Here is a 24,916-nt window from a genome sequence, read left to right as displayed (position 1 = left end):
CTTGGTCTAAGGGGAAGAGGAGAGGAGGAGCAGGTAGGTAGGAAACAGATGCAGCTGCTCTGCTCCTTTGTGCCAGAACCATTTGCAAAGCACCGTTTGGGAAAGGGAAATAAGGAAAAGGAAGAGGATGAATATGCCTGCTTTAAAGGGCTTCTTTTCTTCTACTTAGGCCCTCTCTTTCTACCTTTTTCTTCTCTCAAAAAAGTCTTGCAGTGGCTGTCTGTTCACTGATATTATTTTCATTGTTTACATCTCATAAGGGTGTCTGGTAGAAAATGCCTGGACTTAAGAATATTTAAATGGTCTTTAATATTAAGAATATATATATAAAAATTGGTATCTATATTAAATATAGTGGGAATTACATTTTTATGAATAAAATTAAATATATGGAATATGTAAAGAATATAAAAAATAGGGCAGGTCTCCAGCGATTGTTATGAGGAAGTGCCATTCTAATGATGGGCAGCACTTCCCCAAAAAAAAGCTCCTTTGGGTGTAAAGAGCCCTAAAAGGTTTAGTTCTTCATTAAAAAAAACCACACCTGAGGAGTATGCCATACTTTCCACCACCAGTGCTAACATAGGAATGCAGTCCCACTCTCTCTGATGGCGCCCAGCCTGCCACCTTACACTGAGCATCACGCCTCCAAGAGAAGTGACAACCAGGCTGCCCCACCAGCCTGAAACTGTGTCACGAAACTGTGGAATGGCAGAGTGCTAAGAAAAAAAAAAAAGTCTGAAAAGGTGATTTCTCCTACGATTTCTCCTTTCTCTAGTTAGAAAATGAAGGGGTAGGGCATAAACCCCCACCTTTTTTACATTGCCTGTCACAAGAGATTCACTAACCCCCACCTAAGAGGTAGAGTGGAGAAATGGAGGGAGTTGGTAGTGGAGCTGCCCTGACTGAGCACGGAAATGTTAAGAGTAGAGACACATTTTCACATTCTTTCATCAAACAAACAGGGCTGTGAAACAGATAAGTAATTAAAAAAAATCCAAAACAAAAAAAAAAAGCTGCACAAAAGGCCACAGGGAGGCTGAGCAGAGATACTGGAGACGGCGTACTAAGTGGAGCCTGTGCAAATGTCAGTATGTGTTCTTCCCTGCACAGGGCTACTATTTCCTTAACGTGTCTCAAACAGTGAAACAGAGTGACAACTGCCTTTATTTTATATAATGAGGCACTAGATTATCTTGATGCAATTTGGCCAGCTGGTGTGCCTCATATGAAGCACTCCAACCCGTATTTTCAAACCTAAACAAATGACCATGCAGAAGCACTATAGCACTTTCAGCTTTCTGACTTGGTGGGAGCTGTGTGTTGCCAGGGGTTTTACCTTGGGGCATACCTCCAGATTCCTGAATTTACTCATTTTGATCATAGCGTGTTTGACAGTTTGGGGGCTTAGTGGTTTTTGTTTGTGTTTTTGTTTGTTTGTTTGCTTGTGTTTGTTTTTTTTGGTTGGTTGGTTGTTTTTTTTTTCCCTAGGGATTTCATAAAATACACCCCACAACTTGCAAATACATATTGCTCATGGGTAATCACATGCAGGATTCAGAGGCTTTTTATTCTGAAGGTTTTGTTTCACCAAATTTCAATTTTTACCAAGATTTATCTTGGATATCAGTGAGTGAGTCAGAAGCAGACAATGCCCAGAATTATGGGGAGGATAGATTGAGATAGCAGCCCTGGGTATAACCAAAGTTGCCAAACTACTGTAGGATAAAGGACAGCATATGCATATGAGGGAGTGCTGATGTGCTGTCATAACACAGCTGGATGCAACTTCTCGTTACATGTCCACTAATGTCAGTGGGACCACTGCAATCACTGAAGGGGGAAAAAAAGTGTCTCTAGGGAATTATTAAATTGGAAAATCTCAAAAAGGAGAAAATAACATATTGGCCACATATGAGCTCTCTGAGACTGTGGTTAATTCAACATTAAAAGGTTGTGAACTGAAAATGAACAGCAGTGAAGGAAAAATATGTTGATCCCTAACAGAGGTAGAATATGGCCATATTACAAGAAAGCCATCAGTCATTAGATTTAATTGGTTTGGGTTTTTCGATATTTTAGTTTTTTATACAGAATGCAATCTATAATGATTTATAATCCCTTGCAAAGGTAGTTTGAACTTTTCTCTGAAGCCACTTACAAAATTGTGAAGATTAGGGTTTATTTTATGCTGATCTATTACCACTGAAATGGGAAAGGACAATCTATTGTTACTTCCTTTCTAAGATTTAAAATGCCTATTCTAAAATTTATATAAACTTCACTGCTGTCGGTGTGATGACTCCAGGAGTAAGGCATTACTTAATGCAACCAGGAGGTGCAAGATCCATCCTTGCAAGAATTAACTAACATGCCTAATGGTTCTCTTAGCCCGGGTGTCCCGCAGCTGAGAGTCCCCTTTCCTTTTTGAACACTATGGGTATTCAGAGGTGCAGCAGATCCTGGCTCAGAGGCAGGGACCTGGTGCAAGGCATCTCCGGCTGCTCGGTCTCTCAGCTGCCTTGCAGGGACCAGTCAGTTCTCAATCCATCAATACTGGGGAAGGGGAAGAATGGTGATGATAGGGACAGTTCAAGGAGAGGCTTTTAGGAAGGATTCTGTTGCTTGTGAAACATAAGGTGCCCAAATGGGGCTATTAAAAAGTCACCAGGTTGCAGCACCAACCGTAAAATGCATGCATGTGTTAAGATTTCAGTGCACAGGCTAAGAAATTTTTCTTAGTTGAAAGCTATTGTCTGTGGTTGCAGGGAACCGAGACAAGGAGGGAAAAAGAAAGCAGACAGGACATTCCTTGTTGCCTTGGGAGGAGAGATAGCAACAGTATTGAAATCCTCATATCTTTTATCTAATTATCAGGGCCCTGGGACACAGGGGACAAATGCTCTAAGGGACCACCTTCCACTAAGCTCCATGCAACGTCAGGTCAGAGAAGGTACTGGAAGGGCTCAAATGTGTTGATGCCTTTGTGGATCCTCATCCCTTGATGAGGATTCAGGTCCTGGCATGAGCCGTGTCTCCTGTGGGGTGAAATTGCTCAGCTGATAGGGGCTTTGGGGGAAAGCATGGCACACATGACTGCAGTAGTTGCCTGGAGAGCAGTCTGGTCTCAAAGACAGTATAAACCAAATGCTGTCAGAAGACAAGCGAAACAAAGCTGGCATTTTAAGCAACTGGGTGAACTAGAACATAGAAAAGGAATTTAGGAAACCGTGGTCATAATCCTATTGAGATCTGGGCTGGATTCGGATAAATGGCTCCTAACTTGTTTATGTAACAGAGCAGTGAAGTCCATTGCTTCCACAGCCACTCTGATGGGTTTCAAGTCACAAGAGTGTTTCACCCGTGCAGTTTATTTTCTACTTCACATTTTCATTCAGTGGGCTGAAGGCAGTCTCTAGCTGAGAGTGAGAACTGGTGGATAGGAAGGGGAAGGATGGATTCCCTTACAGTCCCAGTGACTTCTCAGAAATCTTTGCATGAGGACAAGCCACGTCCCTGCTGACCAGTTGCTCTGTATCCTTCACCCTAGGGTCCAGCTGTTTCCTGAGCTCAGGAAAGTGATATCGCAGCGTACCCTGAAACCATATGGACCTGCTCCTGAGCCAAGTCTCAACAAGGCATCCTCAGAGGGGTTTGAAGCGTTGGCAGCTGCCCATACTTAGATGGAGTGGGCCATACCTCCAGACCCCGGCACTGCAGCCAGGATGCAATGAGCAGGAATGGATGCAACCTCAGGTCCAGGGGTGCATGAGACACACAGAGGAGGTGGGTGGATGGCTATGGGCTGGGGTGGGGGCTGGTTAGATATAGTTTATTCTCTCAGGATCACACACCAACAGGTTGGACATAAACTGTGGTACATTGCTGGAAATGTAGGCAGTGTCCACTGGTGGAGTGGGAGGTGGTAGTGGGACAGATGCCAGCTTGCTACCCATCAGTTTGCTCCTGGATTTGAGTATCATTTTCTATCTCAGGTTTCTAAACCCAGCCGTGTGTCCCTGCCAAATACCAAACTGAGTTTTACTCCTCTTCTGCTCCTGTGACCCCCAGAACTTTGAGATTTGGTGTTTTTGCAGTGAGCAAGACAGTGAGTGGAGGTAAATTTGATGGTACTGGTAGAAATAAAAACTCCAGCCCAGAAGAAATAACTCAAAGTACCCAGGAGTTTATGACAATTTAGTTGCTTTTCTGTAAGAGGCCTTAGAAGAGCAGGAGATACTATGTATGGTCTCAGAACCTGTATTGTGTTTGAAGAAACCTGCTCTGCCTATGTCTGGAAATAGTTTTCATGGGTCTCAGCTGAAATTTAAATGACTTCTCCACAGAACAGACGGCTGTATCCCATGTGCCTGCACGAGAACTTAAATCTAAGTACAGCGTTTGACCTTGTTTTACAAAGTAGGTCACTTGGAAAAAATGTTTTAAAGTATGTGTTTCTTACCAACTGATATACAGAAAAGTGACAAATCCTAGTAGGATCAATCCCTTCTTCTTTGCTGGGTAACGGTGCGGCAGGGCAAGGATTTCCAGGACAGCAAATGGCAATACAGCCGTGTGCTGTGGAGAAAAGAGAGTCCGTCACTGACCAGCCACAGCACCTTGCCCTCAGTCACTGCTGGTCACAAAGCCCAAGAGCCTGCCCGTGAGCAAAGGATTATTTAACAATACTCAATGTAATTGTACACATACATGTATACTAGTGAATAAGTCCCCCTGCAGTAACGAGCACAGAAATTTTCTTGTTAGTATGCTGTAAAAAGTACTGTAATGAGATCTGCTTGTCAAATGATCTGCATTACTTTGTAATAGGTGAGGTTTCCTTTTACATTTTATAATGCCATAAATGTTTTGGTAATTCCCGTTAGAGTACAAAAGATATTGAAGTCTATTGTTATGTGCTTTTGAGGATGTCAGAAGTCTCTTCTTTGAACTCATTAAGCAGTTGCTGAATTGCCTTCATGTTCTTTTCAAGTTGTTATTGTATTTTATAGATTGTCATTTATTATTTACTCCAGTGCAATTGCAGTGTGCTTTGTTTCTCTTTGTAAATGGTGGTAAACATACATAGGACTTATGTTAGCTGTGATTCAAGATGATGAGGGAACTTCAAACAAGCTTAACCAAGAGTTAGTAAAGAGTTAGCTTGCTGGAGAAGGGCTTTTTTTCTTCTCTCTGTTTTTGTCAAAGAGTTTAAATTGTATTAAGCAGCCTCAGTTTCAAGGGCCTTTTTGATAACTCTCCAAGCATGGAAGATTTTCAGCACAGGGCAGCCAGCTTGGTGGCACTGACTGTTTTGTGGTGGGGAGCTGCCTCCAAGATGGATGCTCCTCGCTGTGGGGAGGGAGGTTGGGAGCACAGCAGAAGTCCTTCTGGGCTCGGATGTTAAATGGGAAATGCGGAGCTATGGGGTTGTTAGCACCTCAACTTGTTGGCTGATTTGTGGCAACTTCAGAAAATAATTTGTTGGGCTGAAATTTCTCCACTAAAATTTTGTAATAATGCTTGCTGTGCAAGTAAATTATAGTTTTAAGTTGCAATACCTAGGACAGAAAACCTAAACAGCGCTGGGGAACAAGACAGCAAAAACACTCAATGAGGTGAAATGTGAGAAAACTATAGCAACAACTGTAGCTGACTAGTTGGTTAAATTCCTATTAACTAATCAGTTTCATGTGTAGATGGGGGAAGGAAGGGAGGAAGGGCAGCAGAGAAAGATAGATAGACTTTTAAATAGAAAAAACCACCAAGCTAATGATTTTTTTGTTTTTCCCTAAAGGCACAACCTGCTGGGTATATGGTAGGAAATTTCTTCTTGTCCCAGGGAAGTGGTTCTAGTACCTTCAATGTTTGTATTTGTCAGAAGCTGCGCTGAGTATCTGATCTGGTAGTATGGTGTCAAAGTTTTATTGCTGTACATTTATAGTACAAGTTGCCACAAATAGACATGAAGTTCCCTAAATGAACATTGAGCTACATACAGCATGCATGAAAACATTCTTCACCTATTTGCTTAAGAGTCAGACATCCATTTTTGTCTGCCATGACAAGTGACAGCTCACTGGAAGCTGCATGTCCTCCCTCAGGCCCCCCAGCACCCCCAGGAGCTGCTATTCGTACCTGGATGTCCTACTAACAAAATAACCTTTCCATCTCAGTTATCATTTTTCAGAGAAAAGAGATAGAAAAGGATTATTTGATGTTCCAGTTCCTCACACTCATTGGCACTGAGGTTTTCCCCTGTTCTGTTTCACAAAGATACTCTTCAGCTCTACAACCCACTTGATTGATAGCAGAGGTCTCGTTGTATCAGTACAAGCGATTCCTAGATTCATTTAACCAGAAAAATGTCTTTGTTGCACATAGTTTCCATATACAATCCCGTAACTGTCTTTTAGTCAGAAATCTATGTGTTAAGCTGCTTTTAGAATGACTAAAAAAAAGTTTATTTTCCATAGATGGTCAATAGTTTGTCCAAAATGCCCATGCAAGACAACAATGATGGAAAACTTGCACTTTGTCCCCACTTTTAGGCTTTAGCCTTTCACAGTGGATTTGTCCGTTATGCAAAGTGGATGTAAGTCCTGGTTTTCGTCTGACATCCAGTGGGTTACAAAATTCCTTTGGGCTACATGAAATGTCCTTGCTGGTCTTTTCATTAACTTAAACACTTTTAACAACTATAAACTGGCTGTTCCAGCCACATTATTGCTGTCCTAAGAGGGATTTAGTGGGAGTGACCTGGTGAAACAATCCTTTGTTGAAGCGAACAGTTTTTAGTGCGGGTTATTTTATATACTTATTTCCTTAGTTTGGGGCATTTTTTTCTCAGAGTGAATGTTAAATAAGTACAAGTCAGCAGTATGATGCTGCTTTAATAGAAAAAGCGTTCTGGGATGGTATTAACAAGAGTATTGTGTGTAAGAAAGACCTGGGAAGTAACTATGCTGCTTGCTGCTCCACTTGAACTGAGGAGGTTTTGGCTGGCATTCTCTCTCTGATTTAGGGCACCCCATTTTGACAAGTGCAGATAATTTGGAGCATGTCCAGCAAAAGACAGCACAAACAGCAAGAAAGTATGAACAGGAAAGCAGTCCAAAGACAGGCGTAGAAATCAGGACTGAATGTGTCGTTGCTTGTAGAGAGAAAAGGAAAATGAGAGAGGTTTCAAAGGCTCAAGAGGTTGATACAGTGATGACTGTGATGGACAAGTTCTCCGTGTCCATCATGGGTAGGACCAAGGGCGATTGGTTCAGTTTTCCTAAAGAGAGGTTTAGCATTATACTGGGAAATATGTAGCAAGGGCATGCAGGGAAGCAACCACCCAGGGGAGTTGGGCAAGCCCTTTAGAGGAGAATCTAGGCAAGAAGGTGAGTGTGATTCTGCCAGGCATCCCCTGGGCATCTCTGACAGCGCCTCAGTTTTCCTGTGAACCATCTACCAAGGGCCATGCAGACTCCAGAGGTCCCAAAGCAGAGAATGAAAGCATGGAGAAACGGGAGCTCTCCTCTTCTGGAGGGAGCAAGCTCTCATGACTAAGACCACCAATGTCTCCACTTGCTTAGCCTACTTCTTCTCTTTCTCAGTTCAAACATCTTTGCGCTGCCTTACAGCACCCAAATCCCACAGGAAGAGGGGAAGAGAAGAGCAGAGCTTTGCACCTCATTTAGAGTTTCTCCTTTGCCTCCCAGGAGTGAGCGGCACTACTCTGGGTGATGGGCAGAGACACGCTGGAGCGGCACGCTAACAACGGGCAGGCGGCACGGTGCTGGCACGGGGAGCAACAAGCTGGGGGTGGCGACGGGGAACCCACGGCTCCAACACATGCATTGGCACTGCAGGTGGGTAGCAAACTGGTAGTGGTTGAAAAAGATGGCTGGGAGCCCTTCTTTCTATTCTATGTTGATCTAGAAAATGCTGATTTGCTCAATTAGTCTTCTTTTGGCGGGCTCTCCTCCACTTATAGAGGAGTTAGAGAAAATACTCAGAGGCCTGTAAATCAAAAGAAGTTTGAATGTCATTGGCAAAGCTGGAAAATTTGGGTGCTTTTGGAAATAGCCAAGATTTTAGTGGAAGGGGTAGGTTCAAATTTCTGCTATGCTTGATTCACAGGGGCTTGAAGCCGAGCTTCCCACTCCCTGGAAGAGTGCTTCCACCTCTAAGAGCAGCAAAAGCATTCAGGAGTGGGGCTGTCTTCCTCTTGTTTGGGGAACAGTTTGTTAAAGGTCTTGGATTTATCCTGATTTGGAAAAAAAAAAAAAAAAAAAATTGTTGTGGCATAGGAAAGCTTCTTTCTTCCCACGTCCAATGATGACACTGGCACATGACCTACAAAAACATGTGCTATGTCTTCTGTACAAATAATTGCGTCTTTTAAAAAATGTTTTGCTATATATTAACCCAATTTTATTGATAGACTATTAGCCTATTCCCAGTTAGAGAGGATCACTGTATATATGAACTAGACATGGGTTTTGTAGGGTCATTTAAAGTTGCCATGCAAATGCCTTCTCAAGACAGATTTCTACAACAGTTCTCAGCTACTTCAATACACTACCAGGATGAAAATCTTTTGGTTTAGCATTTTTCCTTTGTGGATATAAAGCTTCTTTTCTTTTTCCCACTTCCTTCTCGTGCACACATACACCCCAGGCCCAAAAAACACGTGAGAAAATCTTCCCTTGCACTTCTGCTATCCCAGAGTCCAGTGGTGACTTCACATATTTCTGCTGAGCCCAGTTTGTCCATTAACAGTAAAATCACTGTGGAATTTCTACCAAATAACCTAACATGTTTATGAGAGCAGATGTATATTTATACACCAGACACCAGAGGAACACGTGGCTGGCTACAGGGTGCAAAGCCTGCCCTTTACCTAAGACACGCAGTTGGCTTTCCAAATTTTTTCCCTCTCACAGCCACTAGACGTTGCCTTTGGCAGCATCGTTAGTGATAAACCATATATCATAGTTAATCATATTTGCTGAAAGGCTTTAAAGACTTCTCGTATCCTTCTCAATAAAAAAGATGTATTTTCTCATTCAAGTTATTTTTACCATAGGTCTCTAGTGCATGGCCATTAAATATCCTTAAACTGACGTATGTCTGCAGAGTGCAGTATTTGTATGGAGCCAAATTAAAATATACAGTTTTGCCTCTTGCTTTAAAGAAAACTTAATTATTAAACTCAGATTGACACAGATCAAAACACTGGCAAAAATTGCTGGAAACAGTGACTCATTTTTTATTTCAATTAACAGTTTCTCAGTTTCACATATAAACAGTGAAACTGTCAAAGATAATTATCACAGGGGGAGAAAAAAACTATTTCACTCCGAGGTAAGGAAAATGGGCTAAAACAATAGCTGTGTGTACTGATCAAGCTCTCAATGAACAGAACTCAACCAGAGAGCTTTTTTCTTCTCTTGGCTGGAATCCTATTAGTACTTATTAATTAACTATATTAATTATTTATATGACTATATTTATTTTTCTAATAACCTCTGTTGAAGAAAGCTTTCAGCTGACGAATTTTGTAAGGACAGAAGTATTTTAAATGCCTTTTTTAAAATTTATTTTTTACAGTGGAAGGACAAAAGTTATTGGACTTTCAAAATTATCGGAGACATTTTGTTAACTAATCACACTTATATTCTGAATTCTGATTCCAAACATTCAATTTAAAAATCATCTGTGGCTCTTTTTGGCACTTATGATTTCTAACTTGTGTTTACTTTCTTTGCTTTTTTCCTGACAAACTCAGGTGAGTCTGAACTATTTGCAAAATTGCAAAATTCTTTTTGTTTCTCATAAACTCTGGCATATGAATACAGGGGGAAGAAAGTTTCTTAAACATATGCTGAACTTTATCTGAAATATTGGCATGCTAACTCATCTCCTGTGGAGAAGAATAAAATTATAACATTCTCCTGCTTATTTATTTTTTGTTTCCTACCCTATGTTGTGTGTTTCCCAGGATACGTTTCAGGTTCATGAGTTTAAACTGAAATAAATAGTCCTCTCTGGGTATTATTTCCACTGTTTGGTAAGACCAAATGGAATTTTTACTTCCCATATTTTGAGCAGTTTTGTGTATTTATTCAATGTTATATCCTCGTTTTGCTGTTGAGAAAGTAAGTAAAAGCAAGTTTCTTGGGACTGAGAAGAGAGGGTTGGGTAGAGTTTGTGTTCAGCTGCAGGCTCAAGCCTAGGCTGAGTTTTAAGCCCATGAATAATCTCCCCAGAGCTGCTGAGATCACTCGTACGCCTAACGCGTGCGTCGCAGTTTGACTCGGTTTGACCCTGTTTGACTCCGGAGTGAAGGAAATGATGCCTTGGTTGACCATAGCTGGCTGTTTCTAATTCGTCTGCATTTACATACCCTTCGTGTCTGTTTTCCATTAACATGTGAGACTTTAGCAGGGGATTTTTCACAAACAGTTACCACTGGCCAAACTAAACTCCACTGGGCACAGTTCGACACCATCAAGTACTTTTGAAAAACTGCCCATGTTTCTCCTTTCAGACAGATTCCCCACAGAGCTTGTGTGCTGACAACCACTTGTGGCCAATCCTCATGCTTGTATCTTCTCCATCGGTATGTTACTGCAAAGAAAAAACCCACTTCGGTGCTGTCTTATGAGGCTCATGAAGCCAGTGTTCATTGGTTGACCCTTGAGGTGTTTACTCAGTTACTCATCTCTTCGCTGGGAAATGTCCTCTTGTCTATGGAAATTTCCTTGGGTTGGTTGCTTTCATAAACAATTACAGCCTGTGTTATCTGAGCATAATAAAACTAAATGGATTCCTGTCACCACAGCCTCTATTTAGTTTTATACTCCTCATAATTTTCTGAATCTGTGTATGCTTTCTCCTTTCTTGGCTTCATTTTGGAACAAATTCCCTCTTCTGATTTATTGTGCTATGATATTGGTTTTGTTCAAATGCCTCCTTTAAAATTTTCTTTCGTAATCTGTCCTTATACGTTTTTCTTCCTCTCTTAACCTCTTTGTTTTTCAGGGAGTGAGGAGCTTAAGTATTATTGTTCATTTTATCTCTTTAATTGGTACATTGCCGAATTTAGGTTCTCTCTTAGAGTTACTACCTGTCTTTTATATTCTCAGCCATCAGTGCATTTTCAGGGAACCACAGGTTTATTTTATGGGTAGAGCGGGAGGCACAAGAAGTCCTGTTACTGAACAGGTGTGGTGACAAATTAGTCAGGAAGCTATTGCTCAGCTTAACTCCAGCAGCAGTCCTCTCTCAACTCTCAGCTACCATCTGTTTCTGCCCTTTCCAGGTCTGTTCATGCTCATCTGAAAGGCAACGTTTTGGGGTTTTTTTTTCTACTTTTTCTGAGACGTGCAGGTAGTTTGGGAGCATTATTGTGAAAAATGGATGAAACATCGGACGAATTGTATGATCAAAGGTAAAAGAGCTTCAGAGATAACATTTCGTGTGTGCATGCATGCATTTCTGGAAATAAGGCCCTGGCTGGATATCCTCTTGCTTCCTAGCAAATGTTTTGTCTCCGTATCAATGCCAGAATTTTAATTGCATTTCTCCCTGACATTAGATATGTACTCTAAGAAGCTGATGTTGCGCTGCATCTGGAAGCTGACATGAGACTGAAGGGACACATCCTTTGCTGTGGAATATTTGTCTCCAGCTGCTCCTTTGCAGGGTGGGTTGGGGAGACTGCACCTGTAGCAGCAGCCAGGGAGGATTCCCTGCCATAACATTTGTCTGTGAAACACATACTTTCTCCCTGAGGAAATGGGCTTATGTCAACAGAAATGGAAACTTCAAAAAAATATATATGTAGTGGTGGGAAAAGCTAAGCATCTTTGCTCTTAAATGTGTGGGGTGGTTAATTTCATGTTCCATATCCCTCACACACACATTCTTCACCTTTGCCAAAAGCTGAATGTAATTGCAAGCCTATGAATGTCCATAGTTGCCAGACAGCTTAAAATTGAGATACTGTGAAATGCAGACAAATGGAAATGTTTCTCTCTTCTGTAAATATGCAAGAATTATTAAGCATTAAATATCAGTTTCAAGGAGAATCATTTAAGATGGTCAAAGATGAACCTGAGGTGGTTCTTGTGTACACACCTGGAGCAGGAGTCCAGTTAGAGTGGCCGGAAAAGCGAGTTCTGCTCCACACATTGATTTTGCACCCCCTTGACTGGTTAGTGTTGTAGCAGCTTCCTAAAATAGCTGCAGGAAAATATAATCCTTTGCATAGTTGCCGTCACATAGGAGTAACACATTGTGTTCATAGAACTTGTTTTCTTCTCCAGATGGAAGCAAATCATACTGATCCAAAATAAGATTTGTGTTGATTTAGTTGTGTCCACACGAGGGAAGGCAACGGTTTAGCTAGGTGGGCAGCACACAAGCAGCTTGTAGAGTTGGTAGATACCAAGAAGCTCCAAGATGAGAGGGCACATGGCAAGTCTTGCTGGTATTCTTACTGTCAGGGCATCGGTGGCTTGTTTCAGTGAAGGAAAATTACTTCTAAGCACCCAGGTTGTTCTTTCACTCCCTTACATTTTCTTTTACATTCAGATACTGCTTAGCTACGTTGGGGCAAAGTGCAAAGGAGCTTGAGAGGCTCAGGCCATGTGGGGTCTGTTATCTTTGCTGAAAGTCTGCCAGGTAAGTAATTTTTCTTCTGTGCCTCCATTTACCATTCCTCATTTTTTATTCTTCGTCATTTAGCTTACAAGGTCTTCAGAACATGCACAGTACAAAACTGTGTGTCAGTAAATTACCCAGGACACTAAAATGCTGATTTTTGTCAAGGTGAGAGGGTGACATGGTTACAGAATAAATTACAAAAAGGGATGGCTAAAATAAACTTAGCTTCAGTCTGAAAATAAAGAAATTGTGGTTTTTACAAGAAAATTTGTGTTTTACAAGAACTGTGCCTTACAGACTGAAAAAATAAACCTCCTTTGCAAAAAGGCAATTGTACCATTGCCATTTTTTATGAACACATCTGGTCAATGTTGATGCATATCTTTTCTTTTGTTATAGATTAAAATGATTTTGAGTGATCTCTTCTGGCCCACCACTGCCTCTCTTTGTTTAGCATTCAATTCTGCCAGCCCTTTCAAAATGTGGTGTTCCCCTATACTGCCATTAAATTGAATAATACATGTATATGATTTAATCCAAGCTGCCTCCAGCAGTTAGTCGCCTTCTCGAGAGCACCCAGGTGTTGCTTGAAAAGGGACAACAGGGAAAGAAATAAACAATTTGACTTGATGAATTTGCCATCATATCTTTTGTCTCAGCCATCTTCCACTTCAAAAATCTTGTTCAAATAAAATAATTGTGTTTGAGACATAAATAATTTGTTGTGCTTTTTTTTTTTTTTTTTTTTTTTTAATCCATGAAGCTCAAAGCTTTGTATAAAGATGGTAAAACATAATTATCCCAGGCAAACGGAAATGGAAACGGAGGCACAGCCTTTGGGTTAAACTCAGTAGAAAGACAAAGAGAGAAACCTAGGTAGTCTGGAGAATTTGTCCTTCAAATATTAGCAAGATTCCTTTCTGCATTAGCCATCCTTTCTGCAAAACGGCGAATGTTTCTGTTCAGAGTACAAAAACATGCCCCAAATGTAATGCTCTCTGTACGACTCTGGGCTACCAGGTAGGCAACAACATTTTCCCACTGTAAGAGCAGTAAATGTGAGAAAAATAAATGGCTAGTTCATTTTTGCAAGGAAGGTGCTGCAGCATCACCACGAACTCGAGCTTGGTATTCCTGAAGTGGTTTTGCATAATTATTTTTTAGGTTCCCTCTTCAGTTACATAACAACATATGCTTTCCCTATTTACAATGTTAAAATAGACAGAGAGAGAAAAAAAATACTCCCACTGCAAATGATATGGCACTGATGTCTACTACTGATATACCGATGTCTTTTTCCACCAAAGCCAGCTAGATGCTGCCTCAGTCTGCCATGAAATGTCTGCAATCTCACAGCCATAAAGTATAGCAATGTGCAAGGAAAAGAACCCAAAGAAAAAGTGTCTTCTTGACAATCAGAACTTGGAAATTGTCCCTTAAACTGTCCGTAGCTCCCTGGATCTTCCTTGTGGTTTGGAAGGGATGGAAATATCCAACCTGGTGGATATTTTGGGTTGGAAGAAACAAATGCCTCAGCTAAGCCTGAAGGCACCTGTTGGAAGGAGTCCCAAAACGTAGGGATTGTCAATAGCAGGGATCAGTCTACGCTGGCGGCAGATGTTTTACGCTCGATAGTGACTGGAAAGATTTCCCACCCAGGAACTGTCAAGCACAAGATGTCTGCAGAGTATTAAGAGCTTAGAAATAAAATACTAGGTTGTGATAGAGGTTTGCTTTATGTGAAGCTTCTCTCTCATCAAAATAATTTTGAGGAAGTATTGTTTTCCTTTTTTAACACCTGTTTTTGACATTTCTGAGATGGAAAAGCTTTATGTTGTTGTCAGACTGACTCTGTTATGAAATGTAGATGTAGGTAGGGTAAGAAAGAAGTTATAACAAATACGTTTGAGGGATTCCTGCAGAGAGTTCTTGCACATGAAATAAAAATGTACGTTCTAGCACCTCTCAACCATCCCATGTCATAAACAAATGTGGAAATGGAAAGGGCAAATTCTCAGCTGTGCGCCAGGATTAAAACAAGCAGCAAAGCCCATCTCCTCTCAGCTCCACCCTGTGCTCTCCCTTTCCCTAGCACTTCCAACACCCTGAAGATTTTAAACTTCAACCAGTCACCCATACCAAAGCCTGGACCTGAAACTAGCATGATGCTGGGGACAAAAGGAATCTTTATTTTTCTTGGACGATGGTTTTGAGGGAAAGTGGTGCCTGTTTGTGACTGTGTGGAGGTACGGACAGCCGCGTAAAGGCCCTGGTGGAGATGAATGGGTGGGCAGGGAGCAGGTGATAAGGTTAAAAGTGCACCATGGCTGCAGTTTATCACTCGGATATCAGCAATGCGGACATGCCTCGGTGTGTTTGGATTCCAGGCACACGTATCTGAATGCGCCTGTTTAAATCAAGTGGCTGCTCAAAGCCTTTAGCAAGTGTCCTCAGGCAGGAACCCCAAAGCCACCCGCGTTTACCTTCAACACGCGTCGGGAGCCGCTGCAGTGGGTTGCAAAGCGTTGTACTTAAGAAATGAAATCTGGAGAGAAATGAGTCTGCTGTGCAATTATTTCATACTTTTTGGCTTCTCTGATTCAGACTAGCGCTGAACCTCTCCCTTCTCTCCCCCTTCCCATCAGCCCCACGAGGCCTCCCTGACCTTACAATCCACCCACGGTTTCCATGTTACTGTCAGCCTCCTTACACTTGACTGATGAGAAATATGTGATTATTCAACACATCATAAAAACAGCCAGAGCAAATGAAGGAGAAATCTGGAAAGTATTTATAGAAAATCTGTAAACAATCACTGCAATTCAGCTATTCAAAGCTGTGCACACATTAGCTTATTAGCTGTAGAGCTGTCAGATGTTCTTTGGTTCTTTCACCTTTTTTAAAAATTACAAACTGCTTTGTTATACTCCCAGCCATTTTGTATTTCATAGACTCCTGTTTACAGAAACTACTTTTTGAGCCACAATAACTGGGAAGAGAGTTCTTTTTTTTTCCTTATCATTTCATTGACATCAGAGGTTTGACAAACACCAATTCACTGACATTCTTTGTGTGCTAAAAGGCTACTCGAGGTGACTTCAAGCACACGCATCTGTTTGCTGTGTACAGCTCAACATCAGATTCTGACAAGTAGGAAGGAGGAGGTGAGAAGGAATAAGCTGTGAAACAATTCTGGAAAGCGACACAATGCAATGGTGGAACACGCGTTGCAAGGTCTCTCTTCTCTGCGAGAGGCAGGGGTGTTTCTTACTCACCACAGCATGATTTAACCAAAGCGGGATGACTCTATCAAGGCTTTTGGGGTAAACCAGCTCTCGATTGTAGGTATACAGTGTCCAAAAGGATATAGACACAAACTGGAAACAAAATACAAAATGAAAGAAATTTCAAAATGAAAGACAAACATAATTGATACGATTTGGCTAGTGCTTACATTTCTGAGAAGGCAAAACATCTACGTGAAAAATGGCAATATTGCCAGATAAATTCACATATCTCACATGTTACAACATAAAGAAAAGAATTTACTCTGAGGTGCAGTGTTATGTGTTGATACTGCGAGAAAAACCTCCTTTATAAACTGCCAACACTGACATTTTCTATAGAATACTAGATTGGCTTTAAAGTTTTTTTCTTTTTTCTTTACAGATGGGATCTTTTGATGGTCCAGAAGTTCTCAAGGGATTGGCTGTCAAGCCACAGCATTTGTTCTTCTCAGTAACAAAGTAAAAACAGATCCTGGTAAGACAGTCCACATAAAACTTACCCTTATCTTTGCAATTCATAAGCCTAATTCCTAAACTGCAGGTGCAAGACGTGCATTGGGCACCCATTTTTTTTTTCCAACAGGGGAGGATTTACAGTGAGAGAACATAACGGGTGGAAATGAACCCTGGTGTCGGTTGCTGATGCCTGGAAGCTGATTTGCACTTTTTTGACCAGGCTTTGTGTTTTTGAGCATACTTTGTGTGCCTGGAGTTGGACATCAGGGTGTGAGATACTGAAAGAATGAGACTTTACTGTGCCTCCATCCTGCAGGCATGGTGAGGATGCCTGGGGGGTGTTATGACAGCAGCATTGTGAATACTGCTGTGCTGGGCAGATAAATCAGCCAGTCTCTCTGTCTCCATCCCTGGCAGGACTTTTTTAGTGAGCCAGCTGGCTGAGCTGCTTGTGGACCAGATTTAAGCAGCAGTTCTCAGCCCTTTGAGATTCAGAGATGGCTGCAGGCTTCACTTGCACAGAGTGGTACCTACATGTCTAAGTAACCCATCAGTTCCCATCCAACCCACAGCACCAGATAAACAGCATTTCAATAAACAGTCTGTGAGGGAGTAGGTGATCTGTGGTCAATCTGATGTTGGCTATGACTATAATTATTGTCCTGTGAATCTGTTTCTCTCCAGTGCTTATTTAAAGCCATGCTGGAGTCAGAGAAGGAGATGTGAGATTTTGCTGCCTCTTAGGTACCCTCTCATGTCCTCCTGGCCCATGCTGCCCTTTAGAGAAATGCCTTAAATTGATAAATCCACAGCTATTTGGACTGTGAGATTAAGAGAGAGATTAGACCTCCTTCACCCTTTGGGGTCAATCTGTGTTTGCTCGGGGACAGCGACCCTGAAGTTCGTGCAAGAGGCTTTGCTTTCAACCATGACAGGCTCAGTATTGTTTCTTCTAAATAGTCCAAATCCATTTTTAAACAGTAAAAGAAAGCCCTACAGTTCTTATCTATTTTATACATGTGCATGTTATGTTATACACCCCTAATCGTTTATGCAAACATTATTTTTATGTACAGAGGTTACTTACTGTGGACAATGGGAAAGCCAGGACACTGAAAAGAAGGTCTCTGCTGGAAATTATGCACTTAGCACATCGCAGTTTCTTAATTAGTCTCAACACATCAGCCAGGAAGGACACCCCATAGAAGACAGCCTGCAAAACCTAAAGTAATTACACCTAATGAGGGAAACTCATCCAGCTTTAATTAGCACATTCCTCAATGAACTCTGCTCTTGCTCTTCAGGGAGCTGTTTTGTTCACAAGCTGCAAGCCTGTGTTGAGGGAAATAGCTGTTGGCTAAACCTTTTTTACTAACTGAAACTGATTAAATAAAGTTGTCTGGGAGATAACTTTAACAGTATCTCGTTTAATAGACTAAACAGAGATGTGTGATGTGATTCAGATGGTAGAGGTGGAAGGACGTGTTGAAAGCCAGCTCCTTCACACTTCCTATGTTAATTGTTACATTCAATGTATTTGAGCAGGAGCAGGAGAGAACAAAATATGCCAGGAAATATTTCCTGTAAAGCAATTGCTAGATAGCTTCTCCCACCACTTAGCCAAGACAAGGCCTTCTTTCCAGGGACTCGGGGTGCAGCTGATCTCAGTGTCAAGTAGCTCAAAATGCTCTAAAAGGAGAATTGGGTGCAGAAGTTACCAAAACCAGACCCTCTTTTGCTGAAGTCAGAAGAATTCAGGAAAGGACTTCAAGTGCTTAGAAGCAGAGATCCAGGCTTCTCTAACTAAAACAGAATAAGTTAAAACTATTTTATAACTAATGGATTTTGGAGTTGGGGATGGGGGGGATGGGTTGTGTTTTGTTTTGTTGTTTTCTTTGTTTAAATCATTTACAAGTAATGAGAGTGGGGCTGTTTGGGGAGGGTGCTAGGAGGAATTCTGTATGAAATTGTCACAGTATTGTAGTTTAAGCCAATACTGCTTTTCTGATTAGTTTGTTTTCTCTCCTAACGCTACGCAGCCTATCAAGCTGAACCAGATTTGTCAGATGCACCAAGGCAAAGCCTGGCAGATGAATACTTCTCCTGCTACCTTGCATTCAGCACTGAGTCTAGTTCAGTTCTGTTAACTCACTGGGCAGCCTCTTCTTTTTAAGGCTCAGTCGTCCCTGAGTGAGGCAATATGGGAAATGCAGCCTGCTGCAAATGCTGTTCCAGCTAGCAATGCTGAAATGGAAAGAGGCTGTGTTACAGCTTTCAGGGTGAGATCTCTTTTGCCATGATCTTACTCTGAATCAGATATTTATTTAGAGCAAACTGTCTGAAGCTGTGGCTGGTTACTTCATGAGTTTCTGAAAGAACCGAGAAGGGTGGTGCTTGGGAGGGGACAGAATTAATGCAGTGCTTTTCCCTCAGAAATCCCTTTATTATCAAAATATCTGAGGGGAGGAGGGGACTATGATTTCCCCACGTCTGTTGTCAAAGGTTTCTGCAACCTTTAGTTTTCAGAGACTGGGTCTTCCTGGGGATCAAAATGACCATAGTTTCCGTGACCAGAGTATCCCCCATCCATTTTTGTGGCTCCCGAGCAAAGGGAAAAGATACATCCTTCCTTCCCTATCCTTTCCGCAGCCCAGCTGGCTGACACAGCAAACTGCAGCCAGGTGCCACTGGTGGAGCATCCCCCGTGCCTGCGCAGACCCACGGCGTGGAGGTCGGGAGGTGCTGGCACAGGCTGGGTGACTGGCCCACGGTCACCCAGGACAAGGTATCTGAGATACCACCCAGTTCAGCTGCAGAGCCCTGTGTCTCCTTTCCTCTCAAGAGCACGGGGTGAATAGCCACATTTTTACATCAAAAAACCCAACCAGCTTCACCAGAACTCACATATGGTTTTGTTCAATTCTGAGGTACCCAAACCAGCTCTTTTAAATGTGGGTTTCTTCCTCTTTCTCTCCCATTATCACAATTACCCTCTGTAACTGCAGGCACAATTTCAGTCAGTAGGGATTCCACCCTCCAAGTCACAGGTCTAGTTCAGAAAAGTCTGTACTGGGGCACAGTTTGCTTAGACCCAAACACATGTTCAACCCAAACATCTGCCCCAGTCCTTGGCCTCACCAGGACACCAAAACCAAGTCCCTAAAGAGCTAAGAAAAGCCTGTTAATAAACAGAAGCTCTTATTACACACTGTAGAGTCAGCAGTAACTTTCTGTAAAAAGCATGAAAAATGAACATGAGGGTGGTGACAGTCTGGTGCCACATGGTGACTAATTGCCAATAAAGCAATTAGGGAGAGGCCGGGTTCCCAGAGGATGGGGCTATTATTATCTTGTTCATGGTCAGCCTTACATTAATCATGGGACAGGAATAGGCTGCTTCTTATCCCCTTCAAAATTAACTAAAACAAACATTTCTGAAAAGAAACAGTCCCAAAACAACCACATTCTCAGCCTGGTAAATATTCTGTCATATGCAGGGGAGGACAATGTTATCTTCCATATGGAAAACGCTTATCCGGATGTGTAACCTGACCCATTTCTCTGGCTGAATGTGGAGAAGAACAACTCCTGAAGGAGTTTGAACTCAGCCTCAGGAGCTTGTTTTTGCACTGCTCATAGCTCTACCCTTGTCCATCATTGTGGCTTCAAAGGTGTTTCAGACAGTTTGTGACCACCCTGTATTTCCAAGAGCAATGGAAGAATATACAAACAATTTTCAAGCCAGAAAACTGAACCTAGCTAGAACCATCCCTAGTAACACTCAGTCTGGCAGGGTTCACTGCTGGTAGACTTGAGTCAGAGCACCAAACCCAGGCTCTTCCAGGCATATTCCTGTAAGAAAGGCACATCCAAATCTCGCAGCCCTTCACCAATTGGAAAATGTTGACATAAAAAGAAAAATAATATTACATGAAAACATCAAATTATTCCAGATGTCCTGTGAATTTCCCAAACAGCAGCGCTGGCGCTCACAAACCCATTGCAGCCGCTTGTGGAATATAAATCCTCTGGCTGTAAATAAAGAGGATCCCCTAAAGTATTCCCACACGAACAGAAGGAAAACTAGAAGTATTCAGAAAGCTAATGATTAACCCAAAGAGGAGAATATGGATATGATTATCCCTGTTGGAAAGATGCTGCTTTCCTCTCTAGAACCCGCAGAGCTCCATGACACTAGGTGCTGTAGAAATGCTTAATTTGGCCAGATTGATTTTCCAAACTGAGAGTCATAGTGACAAATATAAACCTTAATTTTTATCTGCTGCAGTGATCAAAGGGGTGTTTCTGTTTAATTAACCTGATGTGATTCACTTTTGCTTATAAGATCTAGCCATGTGTATATTGAAATCTCCAACTAGTAAAAAATGAAGTGGGCTTCAAGCTCTGCCCTTAAAGGGGGATAAATCTAATATTTTGAGTAGGGTATTAGACATAACAGCCAACATTTAGTGTAGACACACATCCATTCACATGATAGCAACCTGGAAAATATGTATACTAAATATTGGCTCTATTTTGAAATAAATAAAAAACAGCTTTCAGGAGAATTTAAAAGTATTTCAATTACAACATATAAAAGCATAAGGAATAAAATGGGGCAGGAATGCAATTAATAGTTTTTAAAGGTGCAATGTGCTCATTATGCAATGGTTTACCAATAGATTTACAGCAGTGAGCAGTTTATGAGCTCGGATATTTCAGGCAATGAATGATTCCACTTGTACTGTTTTGTGTCACAGACAAATGAATACAAGACTGTTTTTATCTATCATTTCTGCTTGTTCAATAATAGGTCAATGAACCCCTTTGATACAAAGCCCACTTATCTTTTTCCCCCTACAAAAATATTTCCTTTCTGAATCTTTATTGCTATGATCATTAACTAGATAAACAAATCTAAAGTAATGTCAGAGCTGTAGCTCTCTCGGGAGAGCCACATGACTGGCAAGGAGTTGAATGAGGTGCTAAAAGAGGGTCATATCTAGAAGAAATTCTTCCAGCATCCCTCCAGCAGAGCTAGGAGTCAAGCTGCATTTCCATCCCTGGAAAATGTCATGTTTCCCAGTATTTCCATTTTGGATCAGAGCGAGCCGGCCACAACAGCTTTCCACAGAAGGAAATTTTAAAATGTAATTCCACAGAGCTAAGAGGAATTTTTTGGGGAAAATTTCCAAGTAATTCAGCCAGCCGATGCCAGAAGCCAGGCAGTTGCAGTCTGATAGGAGACAGGTAGAAGAGCTGGACAAATGCTCCGCGTGTCTGGCTCTGGGGAAGCCTCCAAGGCACAGCCCAGTCCTGCCCAGCGTGGCGTCTCCACTGGACCAGCACAGCCCACTGGGAAGCTTTTCCCTGCTCTTCTTCCCTGGGACCATCCCTCCTGGCATCCCAAGGCGTTTCCTGGGACTGCTTCCAAAGGCACAGAAATGTCACGTCAGGTGTGCGCCTGATAGACGTCTGTGGTTGACAGCCACCTCTTGGTCCTTGATGTCCCTCAGCAGCAACAAGAGTGAAGTGCTTTAATGCCAAACCATGGAATGACTCTTCTAGGTCTTGTGGAGCCCCACAGGGAGCTTCATGGCAGCCTGGGCCATATTGTCTTCTCACCCTCTTCCTCTTTTATACAGTGGCGCAGGAAACTTTTGCCACCTGGAGATATCAACAAGCGATCTCCAGGTCAACAGAAGAAGGGGACATGAGGGCATTTATCTCCCCAGGCCTCTGTCCCTTTTTGGCAACCCCTTCCTGTAAAAAAACACATCTCTGCAAAAGAAGGACCGCCTACCATGAAGCAGTAATTTTGCACACCCTGCCTCATTGCCATATTTTCTGAATGAGACATATTCAACATCTTCAGCTCAAACTATCTCCTTGCTGCCTGACAGCTCCATTTTAGTGTTGCAATCAGATCAATAAGTGGTTAAAAATGGGAGACAAAGGACTAGAGAAGCAGAGCAAGGGCCCCTGCTCAGGGAGATTTAATGAGACTTGAGCTGTTCAGCAGATCCGTAAATGAGCTGGGGAAGGGAGCAAACACTGAGGTGGTAAAGCTTTGTAAATCTTTTTTTTTTTTTTTTTTTTTTTTTTTCTGTCAAAACTAAGCCTGACTGCAAAATTGCCAAAGAATCTCACGATACTGAGTGCCTGAGACATCAAATAGCAGGTGAAAATCTGGTTTGGTAAATGCAATGTAATGCATCTTAGAAAAAAAAGCAACTTCAATGAGATTTTTCAACGGTGGGTTCTAAATTAGCTATCACCATCCAGGAAAGAAATGTTGGACTCACAGTGGATAGCTCGCTCAAATTGATGGTCCCTTGCTCACCAGTAATCAAAAAAGACAAATACAGAGTTACAAATTGTTAAGAAGAAATAAACAACAAACAAGGAAACACCTTTAGGCCTCTGTATAAATTGATGCTGTGCTCATAGCTCAACCACTGCAGCCTGCCCTACTTACCCCTTTCTGAAACTAGAAAAACTACTGCAAAGGGCGACAAAGATGCTTTAATGAAAGAAGCAGTCCTTTGTGAGGAGAGATTAAAAAGGCTCTGGCTTCCAGCTTGCAGAAAAGAATAACCGAGGGGAAAATCTGGTAGAGGTCTCTAATGGGTGGCAAAGAAAAAGTGAACAGGGACGGATGATTAAATTATAACACAGAAGTAAAGAAGCATCCAATTCAGGATGTCAGGAAACAGGTTTACACCAGCAAAATGAACTGCTCTTTTACACAAGGCACACTTGCTTTGTAGCACTCATTGCCACAGGATAGGGAAGGTACCAGAAATATAAACAGGTATGTTTTTCCTTTAGCTAAATGAAGAGAAGGCTTTGAATGGGTATTAGCCACCTTGGCCTGGATTTATTTTCTGGGTGGGTGTATGCCAGTGTGAGGGTAGAGCCATGGGAAGTTCATTTTACGCTTACACACGCTGTTCTCTTGTGCAGCCTTTCCTTGATCATCCACTGCTGGTCACTAAGGGAGTCTGGGCGATAATTTCAGTAAGTATTTCTGCATCTCAAAATACTGGGAGATGGGTTACTTTCTTTCTCCTCTTGATGTCATGCTTTAGAGCTGTGTCATATATTGGGTGATAGATGTCATTGTGATGGTGCCAGGGGATGGGAGTGGAGATGCTGTTTTGCCTGAAAGTATGGGTGATATTTTAACGGGGCCAGCTTTGCCCCCATAAAACAAAGGACAGGAGCTGGGTACACAGTCCCTTCCTTGCCTGGGACTTGACTGGTGGTGTTTTAGTCTACTGACAAACAGAATATCCTTAAGGTTGTTGAATGCTAACCATTTGATCCCTGGCATTTTGGAAAAATTTATTTTTGAAACATCACAAAAAGCCTAAATGTAATGATACAAAGACAACACAGCCACGAGCCATGCATACGGCACCCTGATTGCAGTGATGTAAGTGCCCTCACCCTTGCACAGTTATCTTGGCCACTGAGAAGGGTGCTGTGGCTCCCTGAAGCCCAGGCTGTTGTGGCCACCAAGAAGGGTGCTGTGGCTCCCTGAAGCCCAGGCTGTTGTGGCCACCAAGAAGGGTGCTGTGGCTCCCTGAAGCCCAGGCTGTTGTAGCCACCTCATGTGCCGTTCACTGCCTCTTGGTGGCAAATATTTCACGGTCACAGAATGGTTGAAGTTGGAACGGACCCAAACTTCCCAATGCCCTGGGTGTCTCCAAAGGCTCCAGTTGGAGCTGGGGAGCCTTTAGGCTTCCATGAAACCACCACGGGGTGTCTCCTTCTGAAGAGGAAAAGCAGAGACAAACGTACCCCGGGCCAGACCTCCCACTGATGCTGAACTGTGACGGTCACACAGAATGAACGAAAGCCTACGGAGGTCCCTGCGGTCATCCTTCAGCTTAGCAAGGGTCCCTGAAGTGTGTCCCTTGTAGGAACCCTCTCCACATGCCAGGTATTTCCACCCGGCTGCCACCACTGCCATGAGTCACTGATGAACCACATGGACTGTGAACAAACCTTCTCCCCCAAGGTATCTCACGTGTTTTATTTTGATTTCTATATTGTGAAACGTTAACATATTAGGAGAACCAGAACACATCAGGGTTTATGTTTTTCTGTGTACTTTTAGGAAATTCAGCAAGTAGTTGATAGCATTGTTAAAATACATGTAATAATGTCACAAGCACCTCTCTCCGCAGGCTGGATTTTAATTCCCTTGTGCTCTCAACTGATTGTCAAACTAAGCATGTACTCTGAATGGCTAAATTAGCACCGTGCTATGCTTTGTTTTACCTTCTCTGTAATTTACAGGATGCAAAAGCCTATTAAATAATTGAAGTAAAACTTCAATCATCATTATAATGTGTATTGAATTAAGGGTTAGATAACATGCATCAAACTTGCACGTATCTTGGCTGGACATACCCTACCTTTCTGTCCCTCTCCTCACTGATAGCTTGTCTCTTTTATAAGGAGGCAGCTAGCTTCAGAGTACTTTCTGAAAGCCAAGTAGC

The 24,916-nt window shown here is 42.2% G+C and overlaps 1 protein-coding gene and 1 long non-coding RNA gene across 7 annotated transcripts in view; one reads left to right on the top strand and one right to left on the bottom strand.

Moving 5' to 3' along the window:
• Positions 1 to 24,752, top strand: part of LOC116960415 — a 31,849-nt gene extending 7,097 nt beyond the window's left edge. The window contains exons 3-11 of one of the 5 annotated variants that reach the window (XR_004406378.2): positions 3,551 to 3,786; positions 7,710 to 7,859; positions 10,544 to 10,615; positions 11,318 to 11,446; positions 11,594 to 11,701; positions 12,592 to 12,681; positions 16,333 to 16,425; positions 23,373 to 23,426; positions 24,259 to 24,752. This is a non-coding gene — a long non-coding RNA (uncharacterized LOC116960415). Of the gene's footprint in view, positions 1 to 3,550; positions 3,787 to 7,709; positions 7,860 to 10,543; positions 10,616 to 11,317; positions 11,447 to 11,593; positions 11,702 to 12,591; positions 12,682 to 16,332; positions 16,426 to 17,482; positions 17,550 to 23,372; positions 23,911 to 24,258 lie in introns of those variants that run through there. The other 4 variants (XR_004406379.2, XR_004406380.2, XR_004406376.2 and 1 more) reach the window with 4 other exon arrangements.
• Positions 1 to 24,916, bottom strand: part of LOC104365816 (androgen dependent TFPI regulating protein) — a 33,706-nt gene that overhangs the window by 8,226 nt on the left and 564 nt on the right. Inside the window, exons 2-4 of one of the 2 annotated variants that reach the window (XM_009972659.2) lie at positions 17,494 to 17,628; positions 15,939 to 16,040; positions 4,463 to 4,578 (exon numbers count right to left, since the gene is read on the bottom strand). In XM_009972659.2, coding sequence (XP_009970961.2) covers positions 4,463 to 4,578; positions 15,939 to 16,040; positions 17,494 to 17,628 — 353 coding nt within the window. The remainder of the gene's footprint in view (positions 1 to 4,462; positions 4,579 to 15,938; positions 16,041 to 17,493; positions 17,629 to 24,916) is intronic. The other variant, XM_032987770.1, reaches the window with a different exon arrangement.

Source organism: Tyto alba, unplaced genomic scaffold (genome assembly GCF_018691265.1).
Source record: "Tyto alba isolate M040663 unplaced genomic scaffold, T.alba_DEE_v4.0 Super-Scaffold_48, whole genome shotgun sequence".
Classification (NCBI taxonomy): domain Eukaryota; kingdom Metazoa; phylum Chordata; class Aves; order Strigiformes; family Tytonidae; genus Tyto; species Tyto alba.
This window is presented reverse-complemented; position numbering and strand designations above follow the sequence as displayed.